Source organism: Scyliorhinus torazame, chromosome 11 (assembly GCF_047496885.1).
Source record: "Scyliorhinus torazame isolate Kashiwa2021f chromosome 11, sScyTor2.1, whole genome shotgun sequence".
Taxonomy (NCBI): Eukaryota; Metazoa; Chordata; class Chondrichthyes; order Carcharhiniformes; family Scyliorhinidae; genus Scyliorhinus; species Scyliorhinus torazame.
The window spans coordinates 128,850,245-128,871,529 of NC_092717.1; the positions used below are offsets into that span (position 1 = coordinate 128,850,245).

At 43.8% G+C, this 21,285-nt stretch overlaps 1 protein-coding gene across 1 annotated transcript in view; it reads right to left on the reverse strand.

The window, feature by feature from the left end:
* LOC140385943 (oxygen-regulated protein 1) overlaps window positions 1-14,033 on the reverse strand; it is a 74,546-nt gene extending 60,513 nt beyond the window's left edge. Inside the window, exons 1-3 of the mRNA XM_072468594.1 lie at window positions 13,770-14,033; window positions 9,556-9,595; window positions 5,311-5,964 (exon numbers count right to left, since the gene is read on the reverse strand). Coding sequence (XP_072324695.1) covers window positions 5,311-5,946 — 636 coding nt within the window. The 5' untranslated portion in view covers window positions 5,947-5,964; window positions 9,556-9,595; window positions 13,770-14,033. The remainder of the gene's footprint in view (window positions 1-5,310; window positions 5,965-9,555; window positions 9,596-13,769) is intronic.
* Between the last annotated feature and the right edge of the window lie 7,252 nt (window positions 14,034-21,285).

Below are 21,285 nucleotides of genomic sequence, written 5' to 3' on the forward strand. Positions count from 1 at the left end.
AGAGATACAGAGGCCAGTCAATTTTTAATGGTAAGAGATGAGGAATTATGTAGTTTGGGAAGAATGTTGCCAGAAAAGGTGATGATATGTGGAATTCAGGGTGAGAGGAGTAGCGTTCCATTATATAAGGTAAGGTTGGAAAGTCCAGTGAAGAGTGGTGAAGTGGTAGTAGGAGTAATGGATAAACTATCTTGTCCAGGAATACAGTTTATCTTGGGTAATGATATAGCTGGATCGCACGTGGGAGTGATGCCTACTGTGGTTGATAAGCCAGTGGAAAATCAGACAACTGAAGTGTTGAAGGACGAATATCCTGGGATTTTTCCGGATTGTGTAATAACAAGGTTGCAAAGTCACAGGTTAAGACGAGGAGAAATCAAAGAGTGAAGATGAAGTTGAAGTGCAATTATCAGAAACGATTTTAGATCAGATGGTTGAAAAAGAACAAGAACAGGTGGAGGATGAGGCGGATATTTTTAGTTCAGGAAAATTGGCGGAGTTACAACAGAAAGATGTAGAAATAAAACGGATATATCAGAAAGCATATACGGAGGAGGAATCTGAAAGTATACCAGAGTGTTATTACCGTAAAAATGATGTTTTGATGAGAAAATGGAGACCTTCACATATGCAGGCGGATGAAAAGTGGGCAGAAGTTCATCAAGTAGTATTGCCGGTCGGGTATAGAAAGGAGGTGTTGCGAGTTGCACATGAGGTACCAATGGGAGGTCATTTGGGAATAAGGAAAACTCAAGCTAAAATCCAAAAACATTTTTATTGGCCTGGACTACATAAAGATGTAGTTAAATTTTGTCAATCATGTCACACACGTCAAGTGATAGGGAAACCTCAAGCAGTGATAAAACCAGCGCCCTTAATACCCATTCCAGCATTTGAGGAACCTTTTACAAGGGTCCTAATCGATTGTGTAGGACCGCTTCCTAAAACAAAAAGTGGGAATCAATATCTTTTGACTGTAATGGATGTGTCTACTAGGCTTCCAGAGGCCATTCCAGTACATAATATTACAGCTAAAAGGATTGTGGAGGAGTTACTTTAATTCTTTACTAGATATGGATTACCCACAGAAATTCAATCAGATCAAGGAACAAATTTTACTTCAAAGTTATTCAAAGACGTTATGGATAGCTTAGGAATAAAACAAATTAAATCAAATGCGTATCATCCAGAATCGCAGGGAGCGTTAGAAAGGTGGCATCAGACATTAAAGACAATGTTGAGGGCGTATTGTCAAGGTTATCCAGAGGATTGGGATAAAGGAATTCCATTCGTATTGTTTGCAATTAGGGATGCACCTAATGAGTCTACCAAATTTAGTCCTTTTGAACTAATTTCTGGTCATGAGGTAAGAGGACCACTTAAATTGATTAAGGAGAAATTGGTGGGTGAGAAATCGGAAATTACACTATTGGATTACATGTCAAATTTTAGGGAACGATTAAATAGAGCAGGTGAATTGGCTAGACAACATTTGAAAGTTGCACAAAATGTGATGAAACGGGTAGCGGACACGAAATCCAAAGTTCGTAGCTTTGCCAGTGGGGATAAAGATTTAGTGTTGTTACCAGTGGCAAGGGAGCCTTTAAAAGCTAGGTTTTGTGGACCGTATCAGATTGAAAAGAAATTAAGTGAGGTGAATTATGTGGTAAAAACACCAGATAGAAGGAAGACTCACCGAGTGTGTCATGTGAATATGATTAAAAGGTACTTTGAAAGGGAAGGAGAAAAAGGAGATTTTAATGATTCTAACTCAAAGTGACAAACCAAATCCAGATGACTGGGAATTTGACATACCTCAAATTAAATTGGAAAATGAGGATGTTCTCAAAAATTGGGATGAATTGTTAAGTTGCCTTCCAGAAGAAAAACAAACTGACCTGAAAGAGTTATTGATATCACATGGGCAAGTTTGTGGAGATAAATTGGGAAGTACTAAAATGGCTATACATAATGTAGATGTGGGTAATGCTTTTCTATCAAACAACATCCACATAGACTTAATCCTTTAGAATTGGCACAAGTTAACAGAGAGATTGAGAGTATGCTGAAGAATGGCATAATTGAAGTGGGTTGCAGCCAATGGAGCTCACCCATAGTGATGGTACCTAAACCAGATGGTACCCAATGGTTGTGTGTGGACTTTCGAAAGGTGAATGCAGTTACAAGAACGGACTCTTACCCTGTCCCACGGTTGAAGGAGTGCATTGAGAAAGTGGGACTATCTGCTTTTATTTTCAACTTCCAGACATTGAAAGAACATGTAAAACATCGTATGGAGTTCTTCAATCGACTTCAGGAGGCGAGTTTGGTGATGAACCTAGCCGAATGTGAATTTAGAAAAGCCCGAATCGCTTTCCTTGCGGAGTTTCCGATACCCTCAAGACGAAGGGAAATAATGCGATCTCCTAGCATGAATGAATTTGATCGAACAGTTGTGCAAACGTTTTGTGGCGTGATTACTCCACTGATGGACTTGCTAAAGAAACCTAAAAAATGTCAATGGACAGCGGACTTTCAACAGGCATTTGGCTGCCTGAAAGCTGTGATCACCAATGCTCCCGGATTGGAGAATTGCAAGGGACTCTGTGGTCAGATTGAACTAAAGTATCTGATTCTAAAGAGAAATGCCGAGGAGTACAGGAATGGATGGATCGTGCAGAGACTTTGTTCAAAGAGACTGGAGGAAGAAGAACAAAGAAAAATTGGCTATATTAATATACCTGTTTGCATGTGTTGTTATTTTTTTTAAACAAAAAGGTGTATTTACTGTGTACATTTCTTAGTGGATGGTGCAAAAGTGAAAAATGAAACCATCTTGAAGTTGATGGGCTTTTATTTACTTGGGGGAGGTGTCATGCAAGAGTGCCTTTAAGAAATGGATGTGTAAGCAATGTACCTTTAAGAAAACAGTGATGTCAGAGGGTGGGTGGAGCTGGGCTGCAGGTCAGCCATTTTGCAGGTTTTTAGTTTCAGTTTTGAAAACAACCTGGCTGGTTTTGCTGTGAGCAGCTAAAATAAGAACCTGGGTGGTTTTGCTGAGAGCAGTTTAAAAGTGCCTGGCTGTTTTGCTGTGAGCTGATTAAAAAGTAGAAAGCCAGGTTTGAGAAAGCAGTTTGGGTGTGTCTGTGGGTTTCCAGAGAGCTGCATGAAGAAAAGCAAGGTGCTGGAGCTGAAATCAACCAAGCTAATATATCTCTGCCATTCTACAGAAAATATATATATCCTTTAACCTGATGTGATACTGTTTAAAGGTGTTAAGTCTCTTGGAAGCTTGAAGGAACATTTTAAGGAAGTATTTACTGTTGCAATATTTTCTGAGTTATCTTTGAAGTAAGGGGTGTTAAGAGATCCAATGTTTATTTAAGATATTAAGTTGAGTTCATGGAATAAACAGTGTTTTGTGTTTAAAAACCCACGTGTCCATAATTGTAATCCCACACCTAGGGAAAAAGCCGTGTGCTCGGAAAAGCAACAAATCCATTAACGGGAGAGGTTGGTTGAACTCCATGATACATTTTGGGGTTCTGAAAAGCCTCGCCCATAACAATATTATCAACTGGATCTTTATTTTCTTAAAACTTGGGCCAGGATTCTCCGAGCCCGCGCCGGGCCGGAGAATCGGCGGTGAAGCAGGAAATTCCCGCCATACCGCTCCGACGCCGGGACGTAGTCGCGCCCGCGCGGTCGACGTGCCACCAGTCGTTGGCCGTTGAAAGAGGCACCCGCGGCGATTCTCCATGGTTGACCGGCCGAATTCTCGTTGAGTCCCGCCGCCGTGGTTCCCACATGGTACCGCCCGGCGGAAGCTCGGGTCCACGGCCGCGGTGGCTGTCCTGGTTGGGGGGGGCAGAGGGATCAGACTCTGGGGGGGGGGGGGGGCTCCACGACGTCCAGGCCCGAGTAAGGGGTGTTAAGAGATCTGCGATCTGGAGGGGGCCTACGTCTTTCCGTGAGGGCTTGCTGTAGGGCTCCGCCATGTTGCGGCCGCCGGTGCGAAAATGGCCACCATGCACATGCGTTAGCGTGGAAACGGCCACCACGCGCATGCGCCGGCGCCGAAACGCCCGCCGCGCACATGAGTGGACCCACACTGCCCGTGCAGGGCCGCGTATCGGCGCCGAAGCTGTGTGGAGCACTCCGGCACCATGCTGGCCCCCTGAGGGCTGCTGAATTGCTGGGCCAAGAGGCCCGTTGACGCTGGCGAGAAATACTCCGGCGTTTACGCCGGCGTCAACACTTAGCCGGGATTTCTGAGAATCCCGTCTTTGATCTTTTGAAATAAAATGACATTAAATTCAATAAAACTAAACCTATTTTATCCTGATTAACTGTGACTATGTTGTAAGGTCTTTAAATATACCATGGCACAGGTCCTATTGAAAATGCTGCAGCACTGAGCATGCAGGCATACCATCCCATATTCAAAACATATGTTTAGATCACGGCACCATGTCTGGACTAGCTGGGATGGAGCAGTCAGGTTTTTTTTCTTGTCCCTTTTCGTCTTATTGTTTGTAATATTGTGGAACTGTGTATGTTCCTCAATATATTTTCATTTATATTGTTTTGGGTTATTTTGTTGGCTCAGGAAGGAGTTTAGCATCTATTTGACAATACAAGTAGAATATTTTGGCGCAATCTAATAGAGTCCATTCTGGGCGGGATTAGCGGGGTCGTTCCTGGTGCTACAAGCCCACCGAGGCCCCACTCAGTCGTATTTCCTGCACTGAGGAGCTCCGCTCGTCAATGCAGGAAGAGATGAAAATGGCACCCCAACCTGTTGACTCCCCCCCGACGCAAGTCCTACACACCACTAACGTCCCAACTCACCTGTTGGGGGGTCCTTGACTGTTTCAAGATGACCGGGTGGCATCAACAGGGTCAGGGTACCACCCTGCACAGATACTAACCACCAGGGGGCTTCCAATCACCTGGGACACCCCCCCCCCCCCCCAAAGTGCTGTTCCACCTGGTCCCCATTTGTGACACATGGCTGGGGTCTCCCCGACAAGGCAGGTGGCCCTTGGGAACCGATTGGATCTAGCATAGGCATAGTTATGTGAGCTGTTAAGCTCATTTAACTCTGCAAGTTTGGGATCCAACGGTCTCATCCCACCCCGATTCCAGTGGGACGCGACGGTAAATCACATCCTTCGTTCTTTTATGACTAGGATACGTTTCGGCTCTTACCGATAGCTGTAGTTTTCAAATCTCCCACAAGCTCCTGAAGCACCAAGAAAGTGCATTCTAAACTGTGTGAAAGCTATTTTGCAGTATTCACCTACTTACCCTTTTCCCATTTGTGGTGTACAGCTTTAGCACTGGAAAATTCATCAGCTCACTAATATGGTTCAGTAGGACATCAAAGTTCAGCATTCTGTTCCTATTCAAAACTAGATTACGTTTGAAACTGGGATCACCATTCCTGAAGACGACAAGCTTCTTTGGAATTCCTGTGGTTAGTGTTAAGTCTGGGGGAAGTGATTTTGAGGCTCTCTGCCTGATCTGTCGTGACACAAACTCCTCAGGATTAAAAGGTCTGCTAATAAACCAGGGGTCTTGTTTCCGATTAGCTACATCAAGGTTAATAGGCTTCACTTTCCGTTGGTCGGAGCAAATGTATGATTGACCATCTTTAAGATCTGAAAGGCTTGTCACGCTATTGCCACCACGAGGTGTGGCAATTGTCCGCACCCCAAATGGCAATGGAATCTTCCGAGACAAATTATCTAATAAAGAATCAAATGTCTTAAATGAGCGACTGTTGATGCTCATCCTAATCCCAGAAAACTGTGGGTCTCCACTTTTATAAAAGTAGATCTTTTTTGTTTTAACGGGACTTGGACCTTGGAATTGTTGTGCAGTAACAGGCGAAATTTTAGAGATCTGGGTCTGTTCAGGATCTGACTGTTGTTCCTCAGCCATCTTCCACTAACCAGTGCTCTGTAATGCAGCAATAAAATAAAAATGAATTTTAAACATTTGCTGTACCATTAGAGATAAGGAAAACATAAAGACTCAAGTAAAAGGCATACTCTAAGTACACATACAATAACAGAAAGATGACAAAAAGGGAATACTAAAAGATTATCAGAAAGAAATCAAAACATTAGGAAAACAAAGAGAAACTACCGAATTAAATTAACAAGGAATATAAAAAGAAATACTAAATACCTAAATAACAAAAGATAAAGAAAGATGCAAATAGTGTCACTAAGGAACATACAAAAATTACGAAAAATGTTGACTAGTCAGTTTGGGTCAGTGTTCACCAGGGAATCTAACAGGGTGGAAGTAGACACTAAAAAATATAAAAAGGTATTTAAGGTTGATTTAGAAAACTGGACTGAAAACAGCTACTTGAAGGTAAATTAGTGTCAGACAGTGAGACTTATTGAAGCAGGAGATAGTGAAATCGCAGGGCAATAATATTTCCACAAGGAAATAGGATAGACTTTCAAATTTAGAGTCCCCCCCGATGTCAAAGAGGAGACAGAGTAATATGAGGCAAGAAAGGGAAGCCCTAAGCAGATGCCAAGAACTCAAGACTGCAGACAGCCAAGGGGAGTATAAAAAAAGTTCCAGGATGAAATTGTAAAGTAAATTAGGAAAGCAAGGAGAGGGCATGAAAAAATGTCAGCAAGGAAAATTGGAAGATATTTTACAAATGCACAAGGATCACGAAATAAGAAGTAGAGCCTGTTGAAGACCAAAAAGGAGGAAGAAGATGGGGGCATGGTTCTTAACAAATAATTTTCATTTGCCTTCATGAAGGGGAGAGGTAGGGGATTGTGATTTAAATATTTTAGGTGAGGAGGAGTGTGGGGTAATATTTCCTCCCAACTTTAATGTAAGAAATAACAGCTTTTTCTGAGCAAGCATAACTTAACAAGAGAGTGCAAAAGCCCAGGGAATTTGTAGAATTTCTCATAAATGGGTTATGCAGGTTGGCCGAAGGCTGTGAGGCCTTAAGTCTGAGCTTAAACAGACTGAATGGTAGTGAGCGGGGCCAATGATACTCTTTCAGATGTACTCCAATATAAGGAACATATGACTTTGGGAAATGCCATCCAAATTGTCAGACAATCGGACGTCCGCACGCAAAACCAACCCATTTTGAGTGATGAAGTTCAACCGTGGTACAGAACAACCTCAACAGTCCAGCTCATAAAGCAGCTAAAGAGCAAGGAGACTCCAGATCATGTCAGTGCGGTGGTACCGAAAGGTCAAGAATACCATGAGCAGTGTCCACCAATCACTGTGCAGTGTTTTCACTAGATCCGCCTGGGAAACTTTGGAAAGATGTGTAAGTCCAAAACTTTGAGAAGTGCAGAGGATCACAAAGGAGATAGATGAGCAACACCAAGAAGAGATCTAACAATGCATTTTGGGATAAATTAAGGATCGCGGATACTCATTTTGAACTATACACATATCTATGAACGGTTATCTCACAAGTTTCAAATCAGACACAGGAGCCAATGTGAGGGTCCTGACATGTCAGGAACTGTGGCTAAGATGATCTGGTGTTGGATGAAGATCCTCTACTGCATGGTCCTGGAGAAATGCAACAACTGGTTACAAGCATGATTCAAGAGCTGCTGCGGTGTGCAAATAATCACAATTCTGTCTGTCGAGGGCAGCACGGTGGCGCAGTGGTTAGCACTGCTGCCTCATGGCGCTGAGGACCCGGGTTCAATCCCAGCCCCGAGTCACTATCCGTGCGGAGTTTGCACATTCTCCCCGTGTCTGCATCGGTCTCACCCCCACAACCTAATGACGTGCAGGGTAGGTGGATTGGCCACGCTATAATTGCCCCTTAATTCAAAATATATAAATATATTTTTTAAATTCTGTCTGCCTTTTGCAATCAACCCTTATCTCTCCTGAACAGAGATACATACCTGTGTTGCCCTCAACCTCCTCAAAATGAGAGAAGACATCAAAACAATTGCTGCAGTCCACTACATTGAATTGGAGAGTCCCGAGAGGTCCTCCAGTGCTGATGATCTCGACTGGGGCTTCAGTTTGGAATTGTCCTCACTCTTTGCAGAGGCAGTTATTCCAGCTCTTTTACAGAAGAGCAGAAACTGTTCTTCTTCAGTCAGACCAGCCAAACCACCAGTTTAGCACCAGCATATTTAAATCAGAATACACAGAGGAGAAGGAGCAGCAACAGAACCAGGAAAAACTACAGAAACAAAACTGGAGCTTCAACGTGGGATGCAAAACATGGGCTGATCTTGGAGCAGGAGAGAAATAACCACCAATGTACCAAGAAAAAACAAGTACACATGAATAAACAGAGTGCAGCATTAGAAGCTGAATTGAAGGTTCAGCTCAAGGATGAGGAACATGTAAACATAAGGGAGGTAAACCTTCAAGTTCCAGGACGAACACAATGGACCCCACCAAAAGCAAAAAACTATTCTACCCCAAGAATTAACAGAACAAAGATTCCCTCTCAAGGAGAGGGGTAAGCCCAGAGAAGACAGATTGTCAATAATGACAAATACAAAACTGAGAAGCACAAGAAGCGAAACAGATATTGATACCCAAGTGTTTGAAATACCAGAACACCAATACCACAACTTCAGCTCCAGACCAACAAAGTCAGCCCAAAGCAATTGGGACTGTCACTCCTCGAAATTTGAAAAGAAGATCTGAAGAGAATTGACAATAGACTGGCAAGCCTTATTTAGTTGCATCTGGCTGCGCTTGATCAAGTTTTTGTCACTACTTTCCAGAGGAGAATTTTCAGATTTTGAAAAAGAGGTGGGTGAAAAATCCTTTTGAGTTTGAGACCCCAGAGTCAATTATTAACTTACAGCTGGCTCCAAATGAAGAGTCTGAACTTCTGCACCTCACCTATGACAGCACATTAAAAACACGCCACAAGTCCATGAGGCAGTCAGCATTCTGGAGTTGCGTCTCTGAGGAATATCCAGTGCTGAGTAAAACTAGCATTTCGTTGCTATTGCCCTTCACAATGACCTACATGTATGAAGTTGGATTTTCCATCCTGATAAAGATGAAGACAGCACAAAGGAACTGTCTGAACTCTGCACCTGATACGTGCATTGCCCTCTCCTCCTGTGAACCTGATTGGAGTGAAATTGTGAGGACCAAGCAGGCTCACCTGTCACATTAAAGGTAATTGAAAATGGTGTGTTGTCAAGGTTGGCTTGCGTAGGTCGCGAAGGCCAGCTGGCGTACGTCGCGAAGGTCGGCCAACATGGGTCACGAAGGTCAGCCGGCATGGGCCCCGAACGTCGGTCAGTTGGTAAAAGTGGGTCCCGGGAAAAAAAAGTTTGAAAAACACTGTTCTGTGTAACTCGACTTAAATCTTTAGCCAAGCTTTCGGTTATGCTTTTAATCTCTCCTTGGTTTATTTCCTTTTTCCCCTTGCATTGCTAGGAAGTGCCTTGGCATTATTTATTATGTTAAAGGCACATCATAAATCTAAGTTTCTAAAAATAAAATCATAAAATATAAATAATATATAAAAATTGTGTTTGTTAAAACTTTACATACCTCTGGTCTTAGACCAAACTACTCAAGTGTCATCAAATATCTACAAAAGAGAAAAATGAAAACATTGCAATAATATTCCATTCATTTTGATCATTCTGAGTCATTCCCAATCCGATATTTATGTTTACATTGATGTTTTATTTTCCAGGGAATAAGTGTTTAAAAAACAATAAAGCTACCCAGTAAAAATATAACCCAATCCTATTCATTCTTACTATTTACAACTATGATATTGGGATTTACAGCACACTCTATACTGTACTTTAATAGCACAATCTAGGAAATTAATGGCTATGGTAGTGGGCCTGTCTGATGGCTGGAGAGCTGTTGTTAGCCCGACCCCAACCATTCCCAGAAGCCCCAATATGATTTCAGACATCTACCTGTCCACTCTTGAGGTTGCTAGGTCCGACCTGACAGATGTCCTGTCTCCAAGAATTTCCAGCAATCAGAGTCTGGCAGCTCTTAAATGCCAAGAGTTCCACTGGAAGTGGTGGTCATTGATGGTACTGCAAGAGGGAGTATGGCCGTAGAGCCCTGGAACCAAGTTAAGCATGGGGGCTTTGCTAAGGCCAGTCAGGCACGCATCTGCAAGGTGGCGGATGAGGGTCAGGATAAAGGGCAGGAGAGGTCTTCATGCAAGGCAGCCATCACCATTGGTGGGGTCCTCTATTGGAGGGACCGCAGAAGGAACTGCCCCACAGGCCACAGGCAGGCCTGCCAGGATATACTTGGTGGCTTGCCCACATGTTGAGACCCCTTTCCCAGCCTCCCGACTGGTATTCAACCAGCTGATGAGCAGAGACCCTTAACATCTTTAATCCCCAACCTAGACCTCATTGGGGGGGAGTTGGGAAGATAGTGGGCTCTCTGTCCCACAATTCCCTGCCCAATGAAACAGATACCCCGGGTTCCAGCCAGCTTCTGGGTGGGCGGGGGCAGGGTCATTTCCCCTCCTTGTATCTTCCTTGGCTAGAATGGAAACTATGCTTTCTATCACTTATTCAGTGATGACTTAGAAGTATTTGTGGATTACGTGACATAAATGGGGGGGCAGGGGCACACCAGCAGAATCTCCAGGAAACAAAAGAACTTCAGGCTCCAGGGTCTCCCTGATTTGTTTATAAAGGACAGAACATCCATCTGCCCCCTTCAAGGCAAATATCACTCGGGAAGGAGCCAAGGCTGGGATTCCCAATGACAGAAGTTCCTGCTGGCACTGCTCAATCTGTACCTGACGTATATTGGAGGCTGCTACTATGCCAATTAGGTTAAGATGCACAAGTCTCCAGATGGGTGAATGTAGACCCTGCCAGTTAGATCCAGACCTGGAATGTATTCCACACTGACAAAATAGGCTATTTTATAGATCTGCCTGCTTGTATTGAAGGCCTAGAATAATTTGAAATAAAAACAGAAAATGCAGGATAAACTCAGCAGGTCTGGCAGCATCTGTGGAGAGAGAAACAGAGGTACTGTTTTGAGTCTGGATAATCTTATTCACAGCTGTCAGCAGTGGAGAAGGGTCATATGGACTTGAAATAATAACTGCCTTTCTCTCTCCACAGATACTGCCAAACCCGCTGAATTTTTGCTGCATCTTCTGGTCTTATTTATCCAAGAAGCATTTGGCTGGGTCAGAGACAGAAACTCAGTCGCAATGAAAATGAAATGAATATCGCTTATTGTCACAAGTAGGCTTCAAATGAAGTTACTGTGAAAAGCCCCTAGTCGCCACATTCCGGCACCTGTTCGGGGAGGCTGTTACGGGAATTGAACCGTGCTGCTGGCCTGCCTTGGTCTGCTTTCAAAGCCAGCGATTTAGCCCTGTGCTAAACAGCAATTGGGTGTCAGATATTTGAGCTCAGAAGGGGTTGGAAATAATCCGGGCATGGTGTTTGCCACTGTTTCCATGGAAATTAAATGTTCACCCAGTAAACTGGCATTTCATGGGGGTTGATATTCGACATATGGCTTGGAATTTTGCAGCCAATATAGTTCCAGTATTGCACTGCTTTTGCAATTCCATCAGTAATACTTTAATGATAAGATTATTTTATAACCATGCATTATAACTTTACCGAAAGAAAGGTATTCACTTCATGCTTCACATTTATGGTCAAATTAAGAATAAATCATTGTGAATTTACTACACTTTCAATTTGAATGACAAAATTTGACAGTCACCTTACCAATAACGTGGAATTAATCATTTGTTTTATAACACCGACAGTTTTCAAGAGAGTAAAATTTCTGATTGTGGACCAGCAAATTATAGAAGGTAAAATACTCATGTTTTTGGAATCTATGAAGTATTATTAACAATTGAATAATGCCGAGTGGAACATTTTTCAAGAATTGCAACTCTGAACACTGACTGAGCTGAAGGAACATAACTGCGCTTGTAAGAGCAAAGGATTTTTTGAGCTAATTCTAATTCAACATTTAGCATTTTATAGGCTGCATGTAAACATGGTATTCTATCTAAGTACTTTGACCAAACCTTCAATATAAGCTTTGTTTGTTTGATTAATTAAAATGTAATGAATAAAAATGCTACCAATAACATCCACGATAAGTACATATTATTCATCCATAGTGCCAAAAATTCCATTTAAAATGCAAGTGCTTACCCAACGCAACATTGCAATCAGCAGGCATTATAGAAGCCCAATACATTTAACAGTATTTTTTTCCATTTTTATACTGAATATTGGTAACTCCAGTCGATTGCCCAGAATCTTGAATGATCGCTCTGCAAGATTTATTTCAAGCCTCACAGTCCAACAAACATCCAAATCAATTTGCTTAATCTAGTCTCAAACTAATCTCAACAACTAAAGTGCATACACAGTTATAAAACTCTACAGGCTGAAAATGATACAATCACTTAATGAATGTGTATCAAATTCAATTGTTTGCCAAATGAATATAGATATTAATGTATATAATTTAAACTGGATTGTGACTTCCCTAAATATTTGCACTACAGCAACATAAATCTTAAACCATTCCTTCTCGATCACCTGACATATTACACAATCATAGGTCAGTCATGAAAGATATAAACAATAACATCAAATCCGGAAAAAAAAGTTCAGAAAGGTGAACGATAAATTCCTCTTCCAAGTGTGAACATGGTAATAATACCTACATTAGGCGTGGATGATTTTGTAAACCACCATTTAAATTGCTCAGTGCTTTTAATGTTATTCAACCCCTTGATTGTGTTACTAATTACTTGTAACATAATCTTAGCCATCATTCATTCAATGTGAAATTGAATACGACCGGTCCACATTATTTTAAAAGATATATATTGCAGTCAAAAAATGCAAGAATTATACTGGATCCGAAGAGCAGATGTGAATTACTCTGAAGACTAATCTGCTTTGATGCATTGTTTTTACTAATCAGGATTACAGAGTATTACTTCAGAGCATCCATGGAAAAAAAAATTGCCCACCATATGGCCTTCTGACTTTATTATAAAATGTAAAGTGGGCATCAAAAATGTTAATCCCTCTCATATCTTTCACCTGTTTTTGATTTAGATATTTATTACGGTGGAATGCAGATCATGTACATATAAACAAATAAATTACAGAATAGGGGTGACGGAAAACCTCACAACATTTAAGAAGTATTTAGATAAGCACTTGAATCATCACAGCGTACAGGGCTACCCGCCAAGTGCTGGAAAATGGGATTAAAGGTGATGATGGCGGGAACACGATAGGCTGAAGGGCCTCCTTCCCTATTGTTAAAAACTCTATGACGCGATGTATGGAAATCATTCTTTAAAAGTGATTCTTTTCATGATAATAAAAGCAAAGTTCATGAAAAGTTGCTTTTACATGTACATTTTGTTCGGAACGTGAGGAGACAGAAGGGCTGCACATTGTCATCACCATAATCATCTAACACCCGAATGAAATAATGCTGCATGATATTATTGCGTGTTTGCAAATGAACTATTTTTTAAAATGTTGATGCGTGAATTCTCCCATTTACACGTTACTAATACTAAAATATAAAGTTAACGCTGAAGTCTGTAATTTGTTCAACGCGAGTACTGTAATGTGTTCTGCATCCACACAATAACCATTCATTGTTGACATGAATGTACATTTTTCCGTGCGCGCGTTTATCGGAGCTTCGTCGGTTTGCCTGGAAATGGAGCCTCGGTAGTTAAACATGTTCGATGGACTCACCATAGTAAGTGAGCGGCTGTGCTGGGAATTGTAACGCTAGGCGTGTGCTGCTGCTGCTGTTTCTGGAGAATTCTCCTTTTCCATGAGAGTGCAGCTGGAGCCCTGGAGCCAGGTGAAGGCACGGGCACATTGCCCTCCTGTCACGCTCTGCATGTTCCCATTGTCACTCCGACACGCCGCTCGGTGACTTCACAATGTGCTCGCGAGGGAGGGTGGGGAGGCTTGTTTCTTCTCGGGAACAACAAGGGCTTGCCAGCCTGGCAACTTTCGCCATGCAGCCCCGGGGTGGGCTGGCTGGGAAGTGACGCCTCTTCAGGAAGACCTTGCAACAGATCAGGTAAGACATGAAAATGGAAAACACTCAGCATGTTTGTTATCATTTCTGAGAAAAACGGAGCTTAACTTTTAGGTCCCTCAAGAGTTGTGATATTTTTAAATTAATCCATAAAGTCCCTACAGTGCAGAAGGAGGCCATTCGGCCCATCGAGTCTGCGCCACCCCTCCGAAAGAGCACTCTACCTAGGCCCACTCCCCCACCCTATCCCCGAACATTGATCATGGCCAATCTTCCTAACCTGCACATTGTTGGACTGTGGGAGGAAACTGGAGAACCCGGAGGAAACCCACACAGATATGGAGAGAAAGTACTAACTCCACACAGTCAGCCAAGGCTGGAATTGAACCCAGGTCCCTGGCACTGAAAGCCAGCAGTGCTGACCATTGTGCCACAATGCTGCCAGGATGGATGAAGGAATTGGGCATCGCTGACTAGGCCAGCATTTTATTACCCATCCCGAGTTGTCCTTGAGAAGCTGCCTTTTTGAACCGCTGCAGCCCCCTCGGCAAACTTCAGCTCATCCAAAACTCTGTTTCAGGTACTCTTATATCCTATGTTTTTATTCTTACATCCTCTTCCTCGATCATCCCCGAGCCCAATTACCTGTATTTAAAGATACTCATCCTTATTTCCAAATCTCATAGAACCATAGAAAGGTAATGTTGCAGAAAGAAGTCCTTCAGGCAATCATCTCTGCTGTAGCCAAAAAAAGAAATTTGCCGCACATTTTAATCCCATTTTCTAGCACCTCGTCTGTAGCTTAGAAGGTTACAGCACTTCAGATGCAGATCCAAATATCTTTTCAATGAGTTGAGCTTTTCAGCTTCAGGCACCAAAAGGGTATTTCCTCATGCCCTCTCAAAATCTTCTACCAATCACCTGATAATTGACCCCTCATCTAAAGGAAGGAAGTCTGTCTAGGCTCCTCATAATTTTATACACATCAATTAGGTCACCTCTTTACTCCTGTTTTCCAAGGAAAACAACCCTAGCCTATCCAACCTCTCCTCATAACTGGAATTATCAAGCCCTGGCAACATTCTTGTAAATCCCCTCTGCACATTAGAACATAGAACAATACAGCGCAGTACAGGCCCTTCGGCCCACGATGTTGCACCGAAACAAAAGCCATCTAACCTACACTATGCCATTATCATCCATATGTTTATCCAATAAACTTTTAAATGCCCTCAATGTTGGCGAGTTCACTACTGTAGCAGGTAGGGCATTCCACGGCCTCACTACTCTTTGCGTAAAGAACCTACCTCTGACCTCTGTCCTATATCTATTACCCCTCAGTTTAAAGTTATGTCCCCTCGTGCCAGCCATTTCCATCCGCGGGAGAAGGCTCTCACTGTCCACCCTATCCAACCCCCTGATCATTTTGTATGCCTCTATTAAGTCTCCTCTTCACCTTCTCTCTAACAAAAACAACCTCAAGTCCATCAACCTTTCCTCATAAGATTTTCCCTCCATACCAGGCAACATCCTGGTAAATCTCCTCTGCACCCGCTCCAAAGCCTCCACGTCCTTCCTATAATGCGGTGACCAGAACTGTACGCAATACTCCAAACGCGGCCGTACCAGAGTTCTGTACAGCTGCAACATGACCTCCTGACTCCGGAACTCAATCCCTCTACCAATAAAGGCCAACACTCCATAGGCCTTCTTCACAACCCTATCAACCTGGGTGGCAACTTTCAGGGATCTATGTACATGGACACCTAGATCCCTCTGCTCATCCACACTTTCAAGAACTTTACCATTAGCCAAATATTCCGCATTCCTGTTATTCCTTCCAAAGTGAATCACCTCACACTTCTCTACATTAAACTCCATTTGCCACCTCTCAGCCCAGCTCTGCAGCTTATCTATATCCCTCTGTAACCTGCTACATCCTTCCACAGTATCGACAACACCACCGACTTTAGTATCGTCTGCAAATTTACTCACCCACCCTTCTGCGCCTTCCTCTAGGTCATTGATAAAAATGACAAACAGCAACGGCCCCAGAACAGATCCTTGTGGTACTCCACTTGTGACTGTACTCCATTCTGAACATTTCCCATCAACCACCACCCTCTGTTTTCTTTCAGCTCGCCAATTTCTGATCCACATCTCTAAATCACCCTCAATCCCCAGCCTCCGTATTTTCTGCAATAGCCTACCGTGGGGAACCTTATCAAACGCTTTGCTGAAATCCATATACACCACATCAACTGCTCTACCCTCATCTACCTGTTCAGTCACCTTCTCAAAGAACTCAATAAGGTTTGTGAGGCATGACCTACCCTTCACAAAGCCATGCTGACTATCCCTGATCATATTATTCCTATCTAGATGATTATAAATCTTGTCTCTTATAATCCCCTCCAAGACTTTACCCACTACAGACGTGAGGCTCACCGGTCTATAGTTGCCGGGGTTGTCTCTGCTCCCCTTTTTGAACAAAGGGACCACATTTGCTGTCCTCCAGTCCTCTGGCACTATTCCTGTAGCCAATGATGACATAAAAATCAAAGCCAAAGGTCCAGCAATCTCTTCCCTGGCCTCCCAGAGAATCCTAGGATAAATCCCATCAGGTCCCGGGGACTTATCTATTTTCAGCCTGTCCAGAATTGCCAACACCTCTTCCCTACGTACCTCAATGCCATCTATTCTATTAGCCTGCGGCTCAGCATTCTCCTCCACATTATCTTTTTCCTGAGTGAATACTGACGAAAAATATTCATTTAGTATCTCGCCTATCTCTTCAGACTCCACACACAATTTCCCATCCCTGTCCTTGACTGGTCCTACTCTTTCCCTAGTCATTCGCTTATTCCTGACATACCTATAGAAAGCTTTTGGGTTTTCCTTGATCCTTCCTGCCAAATACTTCTCATGTCCCCTCCTTGCTCGTCTTAGCTCTCTCTTTAGATCCTTCCTCGCTACCTTGTAACTATCCATCGCCCCAACTGAAACTTCACACCTCATCTTCACATAGGCCTCCTTCTTCCTCTTAATAAGAGATTCCACTTCCTTGGTAAACCACGGTTCCCTCGCTCGACGCCTTCCTCCCTGCCTGACCGGTACATACTTATCAAGAACACGCAGTAGCTGATCCTTGAACAAGCCCCACTTATCCAGTGTGCCCAACACTTGCAGCCTACTTCTCCACCTTATCCCCCCCAAGTCACGTCTAATGGCATCATAATTGCCCTTCCCCCAGCTATAACTCTTGCCCTGCGGTGTATACTTATCCCTTTCCATCATTAACGTAAACGTCACCGAATTGTGGTCACTGTCCCCAAAGTGCTCTCCTACCTCCAAATCCAACACCTGGCCTGGTTCATTACCCAAAACCAAATCCAACGTGGCCTCGCCTCTTGTTGGCCTGTCAACATATTGTTTCAGGAAACCCTCCTGCACACACTGTACAAAAAACGACCCATCTATTGTACTCGAACTATATCTTTTCCAGTCAATATTTGGAAAGTTAAAGTCTCCCATAATAACTACCCTGTTACTTTCGCTCTTATCCAGAATCATCTTCGCCATCCTTTCCTCTACATCCCTAGAACCATTAGGAGGCCTATAAAAAACTCCCAACAGGGTGACCTCTCCTTTCCTGTTTCTAACTTCAGCCCATACTACCTTGGAAGAAGAGTCCCCATCTAGCATCCTCTCCGCCACCGTAATGCTGCTCTTGACTAGCAGCGCCACACCTCCCCCTCTTTTGCCTCCTTCTCTGAGCTTACTAAAACACCTAAACCCCGGAACCTGCAACATCGATTCCTGTCCCTGCTCTATCCATGTCTCCGAAATGGCCACAACATCGAAGTCCCAGGTACCAACCCATGCTGCCAGTTCCCCTACCTTGTTTCGTATACTCCTGGCATTGAAGTAGACACACTTCAAACCACCTACCTGAACACTGGCCCCCTCCTGCGACGTCAAATCTGTGCTCCTGACCTCTATACTCTCATTCTCCCTTACCCTAAAACTACAATCCAGGTTCCCATGCCCCTGCTGCATTAGTTTAAACCCCCCCAAAGAGCACTAACAAATCTCCCCCCCAGGATATTTGTGCCCCTCAGGTTCAGATGTAGACCATCCTGTCTGTAGAGGTCCCACCTTCCCCAGAAAGAGCCCCAGTTATCCAAAAATCTGAATCCCTCCCGCCTGCACCATCCCTGTAGCCACGTGTTTAAATGCTCTCTCTCCTTATTCCTCATCTCACTATCACGTGGCACGGGCAACAACCCAGAGATAACAACTCTGTTTGTTCTAGTTCTGAGCTTCCATCCTAGCTCCCTGAAAGCCTGCCTGACATCCTTGTCCCCTTTCCTACCTATGTCGTTGGTGCCAATGTGGACCACGACTTGGGGCTGCTCCCCCTCCCCCCTAAGGACCCGGAAAACACGATCCGAGACATCACGTACCCTTGCACCTGGGAGGCAACATACCAAACGTGAGTCTCTCACGCTCCCACAAAATCTCCTATCTGTGCCCCTGACTATAGAGTCCCCAATTACTAATGCTCTGCTCCTCTCCCCCTTCCCTTCTGAGCAACAGGGACAGACTCCGTGCCAGAGGCCCGTACCCCATGGCTTACCCCTGGTAAGTCGTCCCCCCCACAAGTATCCAAAGCGGTATACTTGTTTCTCAGGGGTACGACCGCAGGGGATCCCTGCACTGACTGTTTTTTCCCAGTCCCTCTTACAGTTACCCACCTATCTCCAATCTTTGGTGTAACTAATTCCCTGAAGCTGCTATCTATGACCCCTTCTGCCTCCCGAATGATCCGAAGTTCTTCCAACTCCAGCTCCAGTTCCCTAACTCGGTCTTGGAGGAGCTGGAGATGGCAGCACTTCCTGCAGGTAAAATCAGCAGGGACACTAACTGCATCCCTCACCTCAAACATCCTGCAGGAGGAACATTGCACTCCCTTCCCTGCCATTCCTCTAACTTTCTACCAAGATCTGGCTAACAACTAAATTAAATTTTTTATAAAAAATAATAATAATATAATAAAATATGGTACTTACCTCAGACCAATGGGTTTTATTATTAGGTTAGAGGAAGAGGGCGGGTGGGAGACACTACACGTGTAGTGTCTCGGGTGTCCTCTCCACCAGAATTTATTGGTGAGGGTCTTCCCAGACGTCCGTGGGTCGACTTCCTGTTCCCGCCTAAAACACTCATTTAAAAAAAAAAATTCTCAGCTCCTGCTGAAATTGACTAACCAGCCAGCTCCACTCCCGCCGAAATCGACTGGCCTGCCGCTGCAAAGACAAGTGGACAGGACAAGGACAGACTTACCTCCCAGCAGCCACTTCCGCACTGCTCCCGCTGAAACTGACTCACCAGCTGTTCTCCCGCCGAAATCGACTCTTGATCAATTATGTCCTTCCTGTAATGACACTGAAATGATGCTAGCTAAAGTCCCCTGTGACTGTAACCATGCCTTCTTGACCTCTTCAACGTCAACCCAAAAGTTTTATCATGTCGTCTTCTACCATTACGTCTCTTCCATGTCCAGTTCCGTGCATGATTCCACTCCTGCCTCTCAGAATACAACCAGCACATCTCCAGCAATAGTTTCAAGGGGCCCCAAGGATTATCTTTGACCTCCTCCCACTTTTTCTCATCTAAATGCTTGATGACATCATCTGCAGGCTTGATGACAGCTTTCCTGTGCACATTGAAGACATCGAGCACTATCCATCTATCATTTTCCTTCATGAAATGTCTGTCTCCGTGCTAACGGAAGAGGCACAACTAGTTGACAAGTTCCCAGTTGAAAATTGAGACGGTTGCAGCTTCCATCATAAACTCATTTGTTTTCCCATTAACTCCTTCTGGTTGTCTTTGGGCTGAAGCAGACCAAGTGAAACCATCTGTTCAATGCTGGGCTGAACTTCTGATTCCACCTCCTTGCCCCAATGGGTGTCATGATGTTCCAACCAAACCTTCTTCTTTAAATACTGGCCAGAATTCTCCAGTCATGGGGATTCATTTGTACCACTGGCAGCAACCCCCCTCCGCAGCCCCCCCCCCCCCTCCCCCCTCACGTGGATTTCAGCAGCGTGGGATGGTTTCAGTGGGAAATCCCATTGACAAGTGGCGGGAGGTTGAATTGCGCCATTGCGAAACACGCGGCTGGGGAACTGGAGAATCCCACCCACTATTTCATATTTTCTTCCCCTGCCACCTCTAAAAATATTCAAGCTTTCACTAACCCAGCTAATCTGTTTCTTCACACCTCAGGACTTTTTCTACATCTGAAGCTCCTATTTTAATCACTTTTAAAGAAGGTCACATACAAACTGCTATTGTTTTTAAATATATATGCAATGATGATACATGAGGTTATTTCACAATTAGCACTTTTGCTATGGAGCTTTGGGCCTGGAATATTATGTCGACATGCTCCTGGCCTCCCAATATAGATTCCAGGCACGTACAGCTACTTGTCAGCAGCTTACATTTAGAAAACTAGCCTTATAATCTGAGTCAGTAACGACGTGTGGACATGTATTTTATATTCTAAATATCCTAAAGAAGGTAATGAGTATATTAAAATGAGGCTGGAACTGGTCCCAAGTCAGTCTCCCTTTGTTATTTAATTTTGCTACAAGATGGCCTGAAAATAGGGCACATAAACTTTGTGTGCCTGATTTGTTGACTCGTTGCTGGTCTATAGTGAGATAGAATTGAGATCCCCTAATCTTGCAACATTGGGACTAACATATTCCTAATATCATGAATAACAACTGACGAGTGCATACCTCTACCACATAGTGTTAACTCAACGTTATTACAATTGCACAATTCTTTTTTTTCTTAATTTAGAGTATCCAATTAATGGGCAATTTAGCATGGCCAATTCACCTACCCTGCACACCTACCCTGCACAGGGCTGTTTAGCACAGGGCTAAATTGCTGGCTTGGAAAGCAGACCAAGGCAGGCCAGCAGCACGGTTCAATTCCCGTACTAGCCTCCCCGAACAGGTGCCGGAATGTGGCGACTAGGAGCTTTTCACAGTAACTTCATTGAAGCCTAATCGTGACAATAAGCAGTTTTCATATCATTTCTTTGGATTGTGGGGTTGAGGCCCCGTGAGGGAGTCACTGGCATGGGCCCCATCACCTCTTTCCTCGGGGTGCACAATGGCCCCCGGGCTACTCCATGGG